At 42.4% G+C, this 18,033-nt stretch overlaps 1 protein-coding gene across 2 annotated transcripts in view; it reads right to left on the bottom strand.

Moving 5' to 3' along the window:
* Positions 1-18,033, bottom strand: part of TMTC1 (transmembrane O-mannosyltransferase targeting cadherins 1) — a 147,000-nt gene that overhangs the window by 47,509 nt on the left and 81,458 nt on the right. For both annotated transcript variants that reach the window (XM_048934325.1, XM_048934326.1), the window contains exon 9: positions 11,696-11,817. In XM_048934325.1, the coding sequence (XP_048790282.1) occupies positions 11,696-11,817 (122 nt within the window). The remainder of the gene's footprint in view (positions 1-11,695; positions 11,818-18,033) is intronic.

Genomic DNA, 18,033 nt, shown 5'->3' with positions numbered 1-18,033 from the left:
CATCCATGCGGTTCTTGAACACCTCCAAGGACAGTGACTCCATCATCTCCCTGGGCAGCCCTTTCCAGTCTCTTCTTCCACATTCAGCAAGGATTCAGTATGGACAGTGAGGGGAATGGTTTCCCAAGTGGCTGCCAGAAGGCAATCATGGAGCCAAATCATAGGAACCCAAAACTGCAAAACTGCTCCAATGAAGTTAGGACAGGGCTGTAGTTGTGCCACAATTACAGTCTAATTCATCTAAAGTTAATGTATCTGTATTATAAAATGCACACATATTCAACAAAAGGGAAAAGGAAAGGGATCAGAAAGTATGAATCCGGTAAGTTTGTCTTTAAACTTCAGACAATTCCCTGTCTCAAATCAATAGGGGAAGAGTGGGGAAGATCTACTTCATTGCTTTGCCAGGGACGCTTCAGTGCAAGTCAGCAGAGCCGCATCTCTGCACAGTTTTTCCTATTACATCTATTTTTCAGTCCCAACCTGTGGCTGAGAGTGGTTGGAAATGTCCTGGCTAAAAGGTTTTGCAGAGCAAGGACTATAAAGCACTCACATGTCCTTGCTGCCAGGAAAGCAGGTGCATTTGTGATTTCTGTGCCAAAAATTGTATGCAAAAAAACTGTCTGCAACATCTCTAAACCTATTATCCAACAGTATCTTGGGCTGCATCAAAAGAGGGATGGCAAGCAGGGTGAAGGAGGGGATTGTCTCCCCCTGCTCTGCCCTCCTGAGGCCCCAGCCACAGTACTGTGTCCAGAACTGGGGCCCCCAGCACAAGGGGGACATGGAGCTGTTGGAGTGGGTCCAGAAGAGGGCCATGGAGATGATCAAAGGGCTGAAGCACGTTTCCTATAAAGACAGGCTGAGAGAGCTGGTCTTGTTCAGTCTGGAAAAGGGTCAGGGGAGATATCATTGCAGCGTTCCAATACTTAGAGCTTATAAACAGGAGAGGAATTAACTTTTTTCATGGGTAGGTGGTTAAAGGACAAGGGGGAATGATTTTAATCTAAAAGAGGGAGAGATTTATATTAAACGTCAGGGGGAAATTTTACACTGACAGGGTGGTGAGGCCCTGGCACAGCTGTCCAGAGAAACTGTGGGTGCCCCATCCCTGGAGGTACTCAGGGCCAAGAGGGATGGGACTCTGGGCAGCCTGAGCTGCTGGGTGGCAGCCCTGCCCATGGCAGGGCATTGGGGCTGGATGGACTTTTAGGCCCCTTCTAACCCAAACCATTCCAAGATTCATACTACGATCCTTTACTTTTTTTGCACCTCTCTTTACCTTTCTAACTTAAGATCAAATCATGATGGTGAAATCACGAAAAAACCAGACCCTTCTCCTCCACATCCACTGAACCACTCCAAACAAAAAACCATCCATACCAGCATCCCTCAAAATAAAAATAAATAAATAAATAAATAAATAAATAGAAAAAAAATACTGCTGCACAAATGTAGACTTCCTCTTACTCTACAACCCACTACTTTCATAACAGACTAAAAAATCCTGGTATTGAAATTAGCTTTCATATAGAGACATAACGTCTGGCAACAGAAGAGCACCAAGCTTGCTGTGACAGAGCTGCTGCACAGCAATATGGCCTAATGGCTGCTGGATCTGAGCGGCCCAGGCTCACTCATTGTGAGGGTTTTAGCAATGGGCAGCAGTCCAGGCAGAGGTGGCTAAAAGACCACGTATGATGACACTGCACTCATCTACTTCAGGTAACTTGACAAGTGACTCTGAGACACTTCCTGCATGGTTTGGCCCACTGGGCAGCCTAGTCTGGAGAGTGACAACCTTGCTCATGGCAGAGGGATGGAACTTGATGATATTTAAGGTCCCTTCCAACCCAGCCCATTCTGTGATTCTGTGGTTAATGCTGCCATGACACTGCAATCACCTACAAGCACACAAAGGACAAATACACCAGCTTTTCTTCTCAGAGTGCCAGGGGACTCAATTCCGTATCAAAAATTAGCTCAGTGGAAATCAGACTTTACTCACATGCATTTAAAGAAAAAAAATGAAAAGGCCTCTATCAAAAACCTATTTCCCACCTGAAAAAATTAATACACTTAAATACTAAATTCTAAGCATCTTCATAGTCACCTTTATGTGTACCTATGGTTGTATGATTTATTTCTGTATTAGTTGTAGCATTTCTTATTGAGAGAGAGCCAGTTCTCTTATAAGACTTTTGTCCTGGCATTGGCCTCCCCTGTCATTCAAGCATTTTTCTAACATACTTTGTAGCCAAAGCAAAATAATGGAAAACAAGCCAAATCCCCAAACTACTATTATTTTTTAAGTCCATTTTCCACTGGATTATAGTAAAACTGCTAATCTTTTTTTTTTTCCCTTCTTGTTCTGTAGGATAGGCAACAGCTTGCTACAGCAACCTTCCCCACTGTGAAAAGTCTGTGACAGCTTAGCCCTGGGTCAGATGTGAAGCAGAACCTAAGGAACAGGTAACGTGGTAACACTTTTTGCTTGGGCTCACAATGAGAACCCTTACAACAGCGGAACGTGCAGCTTCAGAATGTCACTACCACTACGTGAGGGCTCGCACAAGGGATTCTTGCTTGGCACACAGACCCACCAGCCTCATGTTTTGGACTCCTACAGTACCAGTGACACCTTAGTGGGGTCGTGTTTTACAGTGAGGGCAGAACTGCACTTGGTAGGCAAACACTGTGCGCCGTTTACACGTTTCTGGCAGACTGCATGCAGGGAGCTATGCAATGACAGATTTTCATCTGTAGTTTCTGTGGTTTGTTAATATCGTTCCACCTGCATGAAGTGAAGTGATAAGAGGCACAAACAGATGGGAACGAGGTGGCGCGCAGACCCTGTATCCCATGGAGCGCTACAAATACCGCCTGATTAACATAAGAGCCAAAACAGCAGACACTTAATATTCGCAAACCGTAATTAGATCACAAATTCAACCTTTTCTTTAGCCACTAAGGCTCCTTTTCCCAGCCAGAGCTGTTGCTGATTTGATTTGCTTACCCCCTGTTCCTCTCTCCCAGTTTGGATCAGACACCTCATTTTTCATCAAGAAGTCAAGAGTGCCTTGCTGCACTTGGTTGCTGGCCATGCTGCCTCACTGCAGACACAACGTGGTTAGCACTGCAGCTATCTGAGCACTGCAGCCTGAGATTATTGGCATGTTCCACTGCAGCAATCTGTCCGTACTGGAAACCATCTCACCTCCTCTGGGAGGTGCGTGAAGCCCTGCTTCTACAAAGCACTCCCAAAAGCAGAGGTGTGTTTTACTGACGTGTTTTACTGTATTTTCTGACCTGCAACTTTGCAAGGTACAGCCTTCCACTGCGAAGAGGAGAAGGGTGGGTGCTGCAGAAGGGATGCACTAAGTCCCTGCCCCGTGGCTGCAGGGCAGCAGCAGGTGTGGCTGTAAACTCGAGTGGGAGAAACTGTGCCCAAAGGATGCCTTCCTCACACTCCTTAATGGTTATTTTGGGGATGTCAGATCTTGTGAAGTCATTGTTTGGTGGTTGGGATTTTTGGAACAGACTTAATCTCAGCCACATGCATGTAAGCCTGAAGTAAATCCACTGATCTCAAAGCAGTTACTCCAGATCTCAGCCCAGATAAGAGTCCAAGTAGATGCATACATACAGAGCAGTTATGAAAAGCGCTGCCTGGAAGCAGCCTGTCAAAGCATGGAAGAAATACCTCCCCATTCAGGGGCTGTTAATGCAACAAAAGGGATTATCCCAAAACTATACTGAGAACAGAAAGTGCACTCGGCTTTGACATTTCGCCCCGGAGGCTCTTTCTGGGCTGCAAACCTCCTTCTTGATTTCCAGCACTTAGTTCAGATGGCTCCCTTTCTCTCCATAAAAACTAACCCTCACTTTTGAGCCACTCTGAAGCAAGTTTAACCCTTGCATACATCGCTTAAATTAAGTGTATACTTTGCTGCTGTCAGGGAGGTGCAGCCAGGAGGACGATGTTCTCTGCTGCCCGATCCAAATGCTGAAAGCAAACACTGGACTCTCTTAAAGTCACTTACACATTTCCCAGTCCAGACTCATGCAGACATTCCTAGGCACAACACGCTTTTCATGCTCCCAGCCAAAGCTGCTCCAGCTCCATAGCATGAGCTGAGGATACATGCCAAAGCCATCCAAGCTGCACAGGCAGGGCTGTTGCTGCAGGGGAAAAAGCTGGAAAGGCAGTTCATCCCCATTAAACAAAATGGTTGCACTCACACTTCTCTAATGGGGAGTCATTGATTGCAAAAAGCATACTCTGCACACCATTTGGGCCACTCCTGCCTCTCAGTCACGCAGTCTGATGCAGAAGAGAGCATTGGCAAAACAGGCATAGCTCAATGTGGCTCATTCTGCCCCAGAGCAGTGCCCACAGGCATGGAGGTCCAGTGCGACTGGTGCTGGCAGGTAGTCAAGATGCTATTAAATGAAAAATGTCGAGGTTTTCAAGGGTGGAGCTGTTTAGGATCAGGACTTTTAAAAAATGTTTTTGTCTGCAAGAATAGTATATGTGCACATTAGCTTGCATCTGGGTCACCCAGAAGAAACAGAGAATCAAAATTTAGGGGCTCTCCTTGTGACCTGGACCACTCAGGTTCACATCTCGGTGCTAGGTCAGGGTTCGAAGTGGGGATGTGAAACAGAGTTCAGCTGTAGGGCTTCAAGCCAGGGTCCCCAAAACTCTCCAGTCACCAAACCTTACCTGCTGACCCAGAATAACCTTACTGTACCAAGACAAACATATTTGAGAAGTTTTGAAAAGTTAACTTTGTATGGCCGAACTTAGTGCTGGATGAAGTTTCTTCTTGCAGCTGGTTCAAGGCTAGATTAAACTCAGTGAGCAATAGGCTGGCTCACTTGGCACAAATGCAAGCATGGGCCTGGAGCAGGACTAAATCAAACTGCTCTCACACTGAACTGAAAGAGTGTAGATCCAGTGTTAACGATCCTGAGAAACTGAAGGTGTGCAGCAGGTGGAGTATGCTATCCAATGCTCACATGAGAATCCCCATTGCCCTGATATAAGCAATGCCAGACCACATGCATCCTATTGTCCATTTCTGTCATCCATGTCCTTTTGACCATAAGGTCCATCTTGGGTAGTCAGCACACCCTGGCAAAAAGTTTTGCACTAACTAAAATGTCCCATTTTCCATGGGAAAATTTTGTATCAAACCTTACTTTCTCAACCACCCAGGACTGTGAGGGAAAAGCCTATTGGAACAGTCACTTTTTTGCACTAAATGTTCAAAGGCAAGCAGGATGTGCCTCTGTTACCTGCAGCTAGCCAACATTATTCCCTATGCATCCATGCTTACTTGGTGGCATCAAACTTTGGAGACAAAAGGAAAAGCATTGTTTGAATTGTCTCCATGATCATATGGAACGGATACAGTTTATTTATTTATCGCCAATTCTCGGACACTAAGGCTTTTTAAAGATGTGACACCCACCACCATGTATTGTAAAACAACAGATGTTGTTGGGAAAAAAAAGCAAACCTCACAACTCAGTACAGTTACTATGATAACAAAGTAACACTAGTGTGTTTAACTTACTACTAATTAAGAGGCCTTTTCCTGGAATAAGGTCAGCAAGTCATACATAATACAAAGAGACAGAGAACAATAAACACTGGCAGCATACATGTAATTTGGGAGCATACCTTATGAGATAGTATTAGGCTTTCCTTCTAGCTCTAAGATAAATCTATAGATCTGTACTAAAGACACTTAGACATGATTGGTTAAGTCATCAGTATGATTTACCTCCATGAGCAACGCCATCCTCTATTCAGAGCACAACATAATTACAGAAAATCTAGGAACTCCTATTTTCCTTATTAGAAGGGAAATATGAAGTAGAAATGAATGAAATAGCCTTTGAATGGCTATTTAACATTTGCACACATTTCCCTTCCCTCTCTTCCAATGAAAGTCACATGATAAACAAATTCACTTCATTAGAGTGCTTGAGTCCAAGACTGAATTAACTTCCAACAGATTCCTGTCTGAAATATTTCCAGGTAATACAGAATCTTTTCATGCTTTTGAATACAGAAAGAGACAGCTTATAAATGAAAATTCCTATATGACTCCATGGGGATTCCACAGACAGTCCCCTAAAATCTTATATTCTTTAGTGAGGCAGAGCCTATATGCTGTAGCTTTAATTAAAATATTGTAATTATTTCCAAAATTCTGTGGCAGATATATAATTTTCCATTCAGTCTCACCTCAAATCTTCGAAAGTGTCACGTAAGAAACTATTTCTATTAAATCTCACAATATATTTTCTTAAGGGGACTACATTCCACTGTAAATAAGAATTCCTCTTTTAATCAGCGCAACCAAACAGATTATTTCTACAAGATGACGTGAATGTAATTTAGTGTTATTTCTGAGAAATTGTGAGTTATTTCTCACATATGTCTTATCTTCAAGAGCAAGATAAACATGTCTGAAGGTTTCCCTTTAACCTAATACAGCACAATAAAATGAAAAATCTTTCCAGAACAGCCATTAATGCTCATGCTCAACACAAATACAGCCTTTTCCTGAATCAATTCTACATGGCCAAAATACAACGTGCTTCTCAAAAGCATGTTTTAAATTTAGTTAAAACAACTAAAGACTGCAGTCTAGACCAAGCGCACCATGAGCTAATCGTTTTCAGCTTTGCAGAATCATTTTGGCTTTTATTCCCTCATCTTTATTGCCTTTCGCCAAAATATCTGGCACTAGCATCTCAGCATTTCTTGCCTGCATTAGCAGAGGATGGCTGCTTTGATTTCTCCTTGAAGTGTTTAATAGGGGTAGGCAAGCCTTCAAAAGCAGGGGCTTAGCTTTGGAAACGCATCTGAAAGGTAGATGCTTACAGGGCTTAGCCTTCCTACAAGCAGTAAATCCCCACAGCCCCTTCTAAAGCAACGGGGTGGAGCTGTTTTTCAACACAGAGCGAAGCAGAAGCGGAGTGCCTGCCTCTGCATAGGCCCCAGTGGGCTGCAGAGGGCTCAATGCCACATTGACCTCAGCTGTTGGCTACTGTGCAGCCTCCAGCCTCATGGTGAGGCGGGCTGGGGCTGAGGGCTGGCCTGCTGCCACCAGTAAGGCGCTCCCAGTGCCCTGTATGCCCTGCAGAGCCTCCAGGCCTCTGCTTCTCTACGGGCCATATAGCATGACTCACTCTGACCACGCTGTTTCAGCTGCCAGGCCCTGGCAGGAGCAGCAGCAATAGCACTGCATTAAAACTGTGGGACTTTAAGTAAATGGAGAAGGTGTGACTTGGATTCCAGATCCCAAAGGAATCAAGATGGAGGAGCAGAAAGATAAACTGACTGCATTGAGTCAGTGGGACTTTCATAGCTGACTTTGCTGTGTCAGTACTTGGTTCCAATTGAAAACTGAAGCTCCTTCAGCTAGATTACCATAAGCCAGATTAACTACTTACAGGATCTGATGTATTACTGAGGGAATGCTGAACAGGTAATTGGGAATTTGGCTCCTCAGTCTTGGAGAGCTTTCCACTTCAGGTAACTTTAAATAATGGGATGGCAACGGAAACAGAAAGTACACCACCACCACCCCTACCATGTTATGTAGCTGCCTTGAAGAAAGTAAAGTGGAGAGCATGACATGCTCCCAGAAAAGACAAGCACCAGTAAGTCCCATCCTCAAGAGGCTGCAAGCAATGAGGACTTCTACTCAGGAGTATTCATGTTTATAGAAATTACAAATTAACCCATTACCCATCAGGTTCTTTTTTTTCTTTCTTTTTATTCCTCTTCCCAATTACACCACTTAACAGTGTACATAATTACACTAATTTGAATGAATGCATTAGCACAAAGAACCAAAAGCGTCCCCTGTGCAAAGGCAGAAATTCCATTGAGCCCCTGCTTTGCTATGGCTTAGGGAAAGCCACAATACACTGAATTCCTGAAAAGTGCAATCACACTTTTTTTTCTGTTAGTTGTCTTAACTGTAGATTATTAGATAGACAAATGCCATGATGACTATAGCAGCAGTACTGACAATTAGGGTTGCAGCATCAACTATTAACAAACTGAAGAGTTGGTGAAAAAAATGGCATCAAGTTGTAATTGTCCCAATTGGGAAAGAGTAATGGTGCACTCTGTGACCGACTCATTACAGTATGCACCTCAAATGAGCTGCCAGGGTAGCTGTGTAGGTACTGCTAGGTTGCCTACTGCTTTCAGCTTGAGTTGCTCTACAAGTCAGAAATAAGCCATATAGCAACACTTGGGTTGATTTGTTGGTTGTTACAAACTTGTAAAAAAAGCTTCAGACATCCAGTTACAACACAGCAGCCCAGCCAGGAGCTAGTAGAGCAGCAGTAAAAGATGAGGAAAAGGCAGAAATTGTTCCCCTAGGATAGGTCTGATCCTATGAGGCAAAGAGGAACTACAGTTCTGCTGCAAAGTCAATAGAGCAGGAAACTCCTGAATGGAAAACTCCAGAGATTTCTCTGCCTCTCCTGTATGTGCATGTGAAGGGCAACACATGGTAGGAGTGAGTGCTCGCATTCAAGTATACAGACAAATGGCACATGGTTCAGAATGACTGGATGCACAGAGTTGTTCCCAATTTTAAAACATGTTGTTTGCAGTGTTCTGAGCAACACTGGTGGGTAGGTATTATGGATAATTACATCTGCATTTTAAAACCTGCAATGGAAAACCTGCTGTGATTTGAGTCTTTCACTGATCCAGTTATTTATTTTGATGCCTCTCTTGAAAACTGCATCCTCTGGAATTGTATCCTGCCCACATTTTCTGGAATATTTCACACTTTCAGCTCTCCTGAAAACACGCTTTCACCCCTTCAGGATAAGAAAACAACAACAAGAAGAATTCAATTTGAAGTTTAAAGACAATAAATTGATTTCCTATGAAAATTTTCAGGTTTAAGCAGTGCTACTTTTAAAAAGTTCTGATTTAAAAGAAAAAAAACACTTGTAATCCTCAAATGAAAACTAAGTATAAGAGATATTTTCTCCAAATACTTCTGTTTTGCTAAGGCTAATTAAAAAAACAAAAACAAAACAAAAAAAAACATTCAACCAGGTTGACTTGTTTTGTATCCCTCTTCCCTGAGGCACAGCTCAGACAGAAGAGGAATTGTTCAAAACAGCCATCCGCCTCCAGAAAGGAAGGCCCAGCTGTATAATTAGCCATTAAGTAGAAAGCCTATTCCTCCTGCCTTTGCATTTACATCTTTTACATAAATCCTTGGGTCCTTACTCAACTTTTACTGACAACAAAATGCTTGACTTTTTGCCCAGGTAACTGCTGAACGACACTGAATTAGGACTTGAGGCTGTGACACATACAGGCAGTGCATACACCTGTAAAACCTGTAACAACTAATAACAGGCTATTACTTGAAACGGAGATAGAAAAGCACCTTCTTGTATAACCTCGAAAACACAGGTCAGCAAGTCCTCACCATGTGATTCAGTACTTCTGTCTAAATAAAGCTGAATTACCACCTCTGACTGGTTAGCTGAATTTCAGAGAAGAAACGGCAAAGCAAAGGAAAAGCGCTTTTCAACAGAAGCAAACTGCTACAGGCTGTTCTAAATAAAGAACACGCGCCTTGCAAGAGCCATCACTATTAAACTGCTGTGCTCCTGAGGAAGGGAAAAAACATCATCATTTTGGTTCTGCCACAGTCAGGAATGCACACAGAAGCCCTCCTCACCACTCGTGTTGTTTGAACCCAGAGGATGAAAAGAGAGTTCGTTTCTTAGTAATTGAGCCAAGAAATCAGTTCTCAAGATTGCTTTGCTGGAAAATGTCTCCTTCAGCAGCCTTCACAATGCCGGTCCTCCTCTCCCATTAGCTGCTGGAGCTTTCATTCCCTTTCCTGTCAGCTGCCTGGGCTAAAAGCAAACACCACACATTGCAAAGTAGGACGTAAGAGAACCACGGACTGACACAGGCTAACTCTGGAGAAACCATGTAATCCTCCTGCCTCCATTTTCCTGCCTGAAAAAAATAAAAAAGGTTAACTATCAATTCCCTTCACTATAGGTCATATATCTGCAAAGCCCGCAGGGAGATGAAAAGCATTATACAAACTATATGCACACATGTTAACGCCGATTAATTTTGTCTGTGCAAACATCTCCTTTTTTCTTCTTCATTGCCCCTCCTCTCATTATATCAGCAGTCTCATCTGGAGGAGGACAAGGAACTGCTGACAGCTGAAGAATTTTCCGCAGTTGTTCTTTTGAGATTCAGAAATGCAACCACTCGACACAGCCTTGTGTTCAGCTGACTGTTTCCTTAATAGCTTTGCGCTTTCATGTGTTGCCTCATTTTCTGTTACATGAATTTAAAGCAATCTGATTTTCAAGTTAATTTGAAATGATGCAAGATCCATTAGTTGAAGGTATCATTTGCAAAATAACTCAGGAACAACTTTCACTCACTGTACTTTCAGCTATGCTCCCATCAGACAAAAGCAAGGCTAGTGATGTGAATAAAATCAGTAGGACTTGGCCCAAGAAGCAATTCAGATTACAGTACAGCATGGAGAGATGGACCAACTGCATAGGAGGCTTATATAAATGAAATAAAAGTAGCAGCTCAAGTTTGACACCAATGAGGAGTCCTTTTGTGATATTACTTACACAAAAGATTAATAAACATGTGTAATGCTTTGCAAAAAAAAAAAAAAAAGTCCTAGAAGTTTGTTTTCCTAGGATTTTTTAAACCACATTTTGTGAGGACTGTGCTTTGTTGACAGCTCCACAAGAGTGGCTCCCATTAGAGATAACAGGAACTGATCCACTTCACCAGCAAATAGTATTAGTCCTGACTTGTACCACTGAGGAATAATAATTTATGCTTATGGCTGGAAAACACGTTCCTGAGCAACCTTCTCCAAGTGCCTTCACTTGAGCTGGAAGGTCAACCACATGGCCTCCATAGGCTGGTGCACCTTGGATAAATATCCCCTGAATGCCACTGTAGGCTCCAGCCTGGATACTATGGATATGTAAGAAGTAACATCTCAAATCTGTCACTGATTAAAAGAAATAGGAAGCACTCAGACCACTGAAGCACATTTATTAAGAGGCTGGAAACTGAGGGAAATGTTGAGGCAGAAGCTGACAGATCCTCTTCTACAACTGCAAATCCTCCACTCATAGATGTGTTTGTAATCAATATTATACAGATATGTCATGAAAATATTCAGCTACTCAAGTTAGCAGCCTAACACTGTCACCTTTGTTTTCACTGAGCACCTTTGTAGCACAAAAGCTGAGCAGTACACAACAAGAACGACAAGTTAACTCTTCAGATACTGTCCTTAGAGTAAAGCCATTGATGATTTCAGTTGAGAATGCTGTCAGGAGAAAGTGTCTGTGGGAACAATCCTCAAGAAATAACACCTCATCACTGTATTCAGCTGTTTCACACACATCAAAATCTGTGTTGAAAAGTGAAAAGGAATTTGGCTAGCTTTGCTCCTGCCGAGTGATCTGCTCTCAACGGAAGACAAAATCCCTCATACAATCACACCAACTCAACGGCAGAAAGCATACTATCAATATAAACATCTGAATTGTAAAAGTAATCGTGCCTGTTTTTAGGAAATGGGATGGCAGTCTCATTAGAAAGGAATTCAATTGCAATAGTTACCTCGGCATGTAAAGGACTCGCTCTGCCACCACAAATCCCACCCTGAAGAAGAGGTTGCTGGCTGGGATGAAGGGGAAAACCAGGAACAACAAGCCAACCAAAACTTCTTTGTGTTCCAGTTTCTGCAATAACACAAAATTAAACAAATATCAACTAAAAAAGTCCAACTTCATTCAACGCTGCTTAGCCTTATCTTCTGAGATTCTTATTAGTAAAATAAGCAACTCAAATTCATGTTTATATGTTTTGCATTTAAAGAAATTATTGCAATATACTGTTTTTTCATATTTATATAAAGTCTGTGCATCTGGTATGCCCAAAAAGTGCACAATGTGCACAGTACACAGGATGTATTACTCTTGTAAAGTAAATTCTTTCTCTGCAGCTCTCTGGAGATACCACAAATTGCACCTAAGATGCACTCCATTCTAGTAATAGGTTAAGTTCACAATGGTGTGAATGTATAAATTAACATGTCCATCACAGTACATTTGTATGTAAATACACAAGTGCACAGACTGCCTGTGTGCAATCCTAAGTGTCTGTAAGGGAGGAGAAGCTGTTCAATCAGCTACATTTTGTGTGAATAAATTCGCCCCAAATGGCATATTAATGTAGCCATTTTATCTCTTTCAAGACGATGCCTAAACTTGAAATGATACTGTCTCTCACAAGTCTCTATACTCACACAGAGATGGAAATTTGAGATGTACTTATACTATATATATATACTATATCTTTCACTTGAGCTGAGTTAACATCCTTCACTGAGTTCATTTTAATGTTCCTCTTTGAGGAGAAATCCAATTGCCACATGCAGTTTGAAACAACTGTGATTCACAGGGCTGACACAAAAATCTCAGGGTGCTGAAACCCACAGCATTCCCACTACCAAGAGAACAAAGCCTCTTTCGGCAAGTTAAGCTCTACCATTAGCTGCACCCCAAGCTATCAACTCATTTCACACTTTCTGCTGGTGATGTCAAGGGATAAAATCAAGCTAAAAGAAGTGCAGTATTAGGTCTGTAAAACCACCCAGCCTACCCTGCCATACCACTGTGTCATCAGCTGCAGCAGCGCTGTTCTGCATCCATTCAAAGAAGTCAAACTTTGTCACATTTGGAAACAGATGCAAGCAGAATAGCTTAATGGTTGCAGTGCTATCTAATTGTTTTGGGCAATTTCTCAACTTCGCAGAGCAAATTGAATTCCAAAGCTTTAGCTGTGGGAACCTAAATCCAGACATGTCGAATGAGATTTTCTAGTAGAGGAGGCGAGCCCAGTCAGCGATGTGGGGCCACACAGTACAACCTGTTGCTGCTACACAACCACAGACTCTGATGCTAGTTACTGCAGGCTTAATTGATGGCTGAAATTCAGAAACCTCAGTATTAAAATGCTATCCTGTGGAAAAGACTATGAACATTCTCTACAGGTACAAAGCATAATGTTATATGTTAGAAGGCTAACCTGGCACACAAACACATAGTAACCTATTACAGCTACAGGATTGAACCATGATGCGTACTAAGTATGTTTATGAGGACAGGATCTATCTTTTCTACCTTTAGACACCTAAAGGTTAGCCATTCAGGCTAGACTTAATATCTAATCCACCCTGTTAGTCAGTGGTAGGCAAAAAGCTCACATGGCAAATGACTAAGCATCCTAAAGTACTACAATGGTGTGACATAATACTCTGTCCAGGTGCTGAGGAATTGGTTTTAGGTGGGTCAGATTACATCTACTCAGTGTGCAACACTATCCAGGCTGCCCAAATGTGGACCAGAGTGGTATCTCAGCTTTCACACATGCACGAATGACAAGCAGCACTCTCGTATCTTCTTAGACACACCAACACTGTGTTACTTCTCACAGCCACTAAACAATATTTTTTTTTCACACAGATTCTACTTACCAGTTTGTATCACCAACATGTTTGGTTTATGCCCTTTGAGGAACACATACCACCACATAAGCATTAATAGTAACTGAGACCATTTAGAAGGAGAAAAGAAAAAATGCTTAGATGGACTTTCATCTAGATAAATCTGCCCAGATATGTTACGGATGCCCCCTCCCTGGAAGCATTCAAGGCCAGGCTGGACAGTGATTTGAGCAACCTGGTCTGGAGGAAGGTGTCCCTGACTGTATCACGGGGGTTGAAACTGGATGACCTTAAAGGTCCCTTCCAACCCAAATCATTCTATAATTCTATGATAAAAATTAATCCTGAATGTCACAGAGAGAAAACAAAGTTGAAAAAATGTTTTAGGAAAAATAAAAACACCTTTTGAATACAAGTTTTCAACCAGCACCAGTTTCTATAAAGGTTTCCACAGTTCTACACACTGAGCATTTGCCACAGAAACGAAGGAGACCAACAGACTCTCCCACTCAGTACTGGTATCCTAGTGAGCAGAGTGTTTGGAAATCCTCAAGTTAAAAAAAGACCTGATGTTGCTTTATAAGAGAGTCTTTTATACCCTGACTGAACGGCAGGTTCAAAAAGGGCACTGACTTCCTCTGGGTCAGAGGAAACAGAAGACAGGGAGAAGAGCATAATTCAAGTCTTCAGACTTCTTTATTAATAAAGCGCAATTACCTGTGTCTATTGTCTACTTTTTCAGTATGTTTAAAAACACAGATAGTACAGCCTTCCTGAAGCCACAGCAGAACCTGAAATATCTTATTATCTGAAGCAGATACTATTCCATTAAGCTGATGAGCAGAGATGCCCAGCAATGGTCATTTAGGCTTTTAATTACAACAGAAAATTGGATAGAAAAAATAAGGGATTAAAAATTATTCTTCAACTCTACATGCAAATTATCAGTCCTTCCTCAAAACAAGCTCAGGACATGTACTCCCATTTCTCTCCTGCCTCTTACCACCACCTTCCTTTCCCATCTTGTCTGGCCTAATTATGGGGCCATTTGCTGCCATCATTACACTCTGTGAGTCTGACAACAAAGATCCACAGGCACGAGAAGGAATATTGGGCTAATGCATAGAATATTCCCTAATACACTCCTGCTTCAAAATGAACCCGCTATCAAATAGTTCCTCAGTTGTTGTTTGTTGAATCAGTAATTGGGAGAGCAACCTCTAGTTAACCTCTCTAGGAAGGACACACTGTTATCCAAAGCTGCAGTGCTGCAGATAAGCAAAGGAAACCTAATGTTGGAAAAAGACAAATAAAACCTGCACATCCAATGGGAGAAAGGAGAAAGTGTTAGCTAGACCAAAGGAGAAAATGTTACTGTGTGCCTTTTCTCCCTGCACAAGTCACAGCTCTTAGACTAATGCCATTGAGGGCTGCCAGCTCAATCCCCATGGCAGGGCTAAGACACAGGAGCCCAGTGCTACAAGCCAGCTTCATGGAAAGGCAGAGTCCTCTGTAGTAGCACTGATTTCTGAAACAAGACATATCTGGTACCCAGCAGTGCCCTTGTTAAAGCATTTGGTTCAGGCAGAGGGTTTGTTAAGAAATGGTCCTCGAAGGCCTTTAAGTTTAAGCATGTGGGACTCAGTGTTGCTTGGCTGCGTTTCAACTTTCCCATCATAGGAATGTGAAGTCAATATTTTTACATCCTTTTAAGGAGCTGCTCTAACTGTGTGTCAAAATGGTACCCCAGCAAAAATAACAAAGAGGTGACTACATATTTGAGGCAATAAACAACATAAGTTGCCTCTGTTATTCTAAAACGAATGCACAAAACAAAATAAATGAAATCCAGTGGTTCTGTGACTTCCATTCCTGTTACATCCCTTACCATTCCTACCCCACATATCATCCTAGGTGTGCCATGCTGAAGGCCCCAGCCAGGCTTTTGCTGCTTCTTTGCCATGCGTGGTCATGCTGATGAGCCAGTGGGTCAAACTGCTGAGCTCATCCCATACAGCTCAGTTTGGAGTTCTCTTCTCTATCTGGCCATCGACTTTTCCTTAACATGTAAGCACACCTGCCGTGTCTCGCCAGGGAGGACTGGCCATACAGAGAACCTGGGCAGAAACAGAAGGTGGGGTTGCAGGTCATCTGAAACTCATCTGTGGCCATTAATTTGGAATTTATACTGGATAAATAGCTACCTTAATGACAGCCAGATCTTATTCCCCACTACCCTAAACAGCTTGTACTGGTGTAGAAACTTAGTGCCTACTGATGGATCAAGACATTAAGCCTAAACCAGCCCTTGCTCAAACTCAAGAACTGCCAGTTCTCCTCTTCCAGCCTTGTGAAGATTAGATGTATGGCATGTGTTCCTGCACACCTACTCACCTAGGCAGCACTGGGAAATAGAAGAAAAGGACAGAAATGTGACCATGACATGTTGAAAGGATCTTGTGTAACACAAATGATAGCATTAGAGAGCTGAAGCTAATGGCAAGAAGTCTCATAGGGTACTGTTTTCTCCTTTATTCTTTTCCCTATCAAAATTTACTCAGCAGATTCCCCTTTTACTCGCCCTTCTCTAAGAGAGGCTGAAGATTTATACACAAGGAGACATGCAAGGCTGGGTGGCACAGGAATGGCAGAGACTGGTACTGTTAAGGCATTAGGAAGGGACAGCAGGAGGACCTTCAACTGAACACAAGCCACTAGGCGATATCCTCCACATTTTGTTAAGATAACAAAAACAACTCGTAGTGCTACATTTTTTACAATGCTTTGTCGTGGAAAAAAATAAAGAAAGAAAAAGAAAAGAATGGAAAAGAAATATCAGGACCTTTTATTTGGTTGCAGACTTACTGTATGAACACTCAGGTCATCTAAGCCACTTATGAGACAGCTGAGCAAAACATGGGATAGCCAGCATCTTACAAGTGCCCAGAGCAATAGTAAAAGCTCTTAAAGAGGCAATTTTGTATTTCTTTTTTTCTTTAAAATGAGACATCTAGGACTAAAATTAGAGAACGCTTCATTCATTTCACAGAGAGACATCTCCTTTCTTCTTAAAAACCTTACTTTCTCTTGGAAATATTAAGCTTTTCTTCCTACCTATCACAGAGTTCCCTGGAAGGAAAAAAAATACCCTTGAATTAACCTTAAATTATTCCTTTTGTTAAAGACAAAGCAGCTTTACAACAGAATAGCATTCCTTACAGCAGTTAGGTTGGTGAGGTTTCTTATCTGTAATTATGATTAGGCATTGCTTATATTGTAACCACAATCAATAAAGAAGAATTTTTAAACCTGTTACTTTTCCTACACATATTGAAGAACTGAACACCGCTGTGCCATTTCCCAAAGGGAAGAGAAAATACTATTACACTGTCTCAGACAGAATAGCAAAGAATCACTCCCAGGTCAAAAGACATCAACACAGCAATAAATCTGAAAAATTGTTTCCTTTGCAATTGGGAGGAAAAAGGAGGAAAGACTCAAGTTTACAACTGAAAGAGAGGTTCCACAGTATTACGTGTAAGACATGCCTGAGCTACAAATAACATCTGCTGACTACTTGTGATCTGCTTGATCACAAGCTTTTTGCAAGCCACTGCCCATGAAGTACAAGTATAGGATTTACACAGATTACTTTGATATATCTGTCTAATTCAGGAGTTTGCATAAAGCCACCTGTAAATTTTCAATCTTTCCCAATAGTAAAGTGCTGCCTGAGGTGCCAGATCCATTAAATCTGACATCACGATGGTGAGACACGTGTTCACATCTCCAGCACCTCCAAGAGCTGAGGCACCATGGAGCAGAGCTACAAGGACAACCTCCCTCGTGTCTCAGGGAAGGTAGCAGCTGGGCAAACAACTTCACAGAATCACAGAATTGTAGGGGTTGGAAGGGACCTCCAGAGATCATCGAGTCCAACCCCCCTGCCAAAGCAGGTTCCCTACAGCAGGTCGCACAGGTCGGCATCCAGGCAGGTCTTGAACATCTCCAGAGAAGGAGACTCCACCACCTCCCTGGGCAGCCTGTTCCAGTGCTCCGTCACCTCACTGTAAAGAAGTTCTTGTGCACATTTGTGTGGAACTTCCTATGCTGCAGTTTCCAGCCGTTTCCCCTTGTCCTGTCTCCACTCACCACTGAAAAGAGTCCGGCCTCGCCATTCTGCCCCACACACCTTAGATATTACAGACCTGGATCTCAGTTCTGTTACACCTTGAAGTATTTCTGAAGGTGTTTATAAATGCTTGCCTGTTCGGTGACAGACAAATGGGTTTAATGGGTCCTTCTCTATGTTTACTTTGAGAATCAGACAAGTACTTCTCCACCATTAAGATATAACTGCACCATGGAGTAAGCACTTCCCATCAAAAGCATAAATCACCCTCTTTGAATGAGCTCTGGATGGTCCACTGCAGATATGTTGTGTTTGGAA

The sequence above is a fragment of the Lagopus muta genome, chromosome 1 (assembly GCF_023343835.1).
Source record: "Lagopus muta isolate bLagMut1 chromosome 1, bLagMut1 primary, whole genome shotgun sequence".
NCBI classification, from domain to species: Eukaryota; Metazoa; Chordata; class Aves; order Galliformes; family Phasianidae; genus Lagopus; species Lagopus muta.
This window is presented reverse-complemented; position numbering and strand designations above follow the sequence as displayed.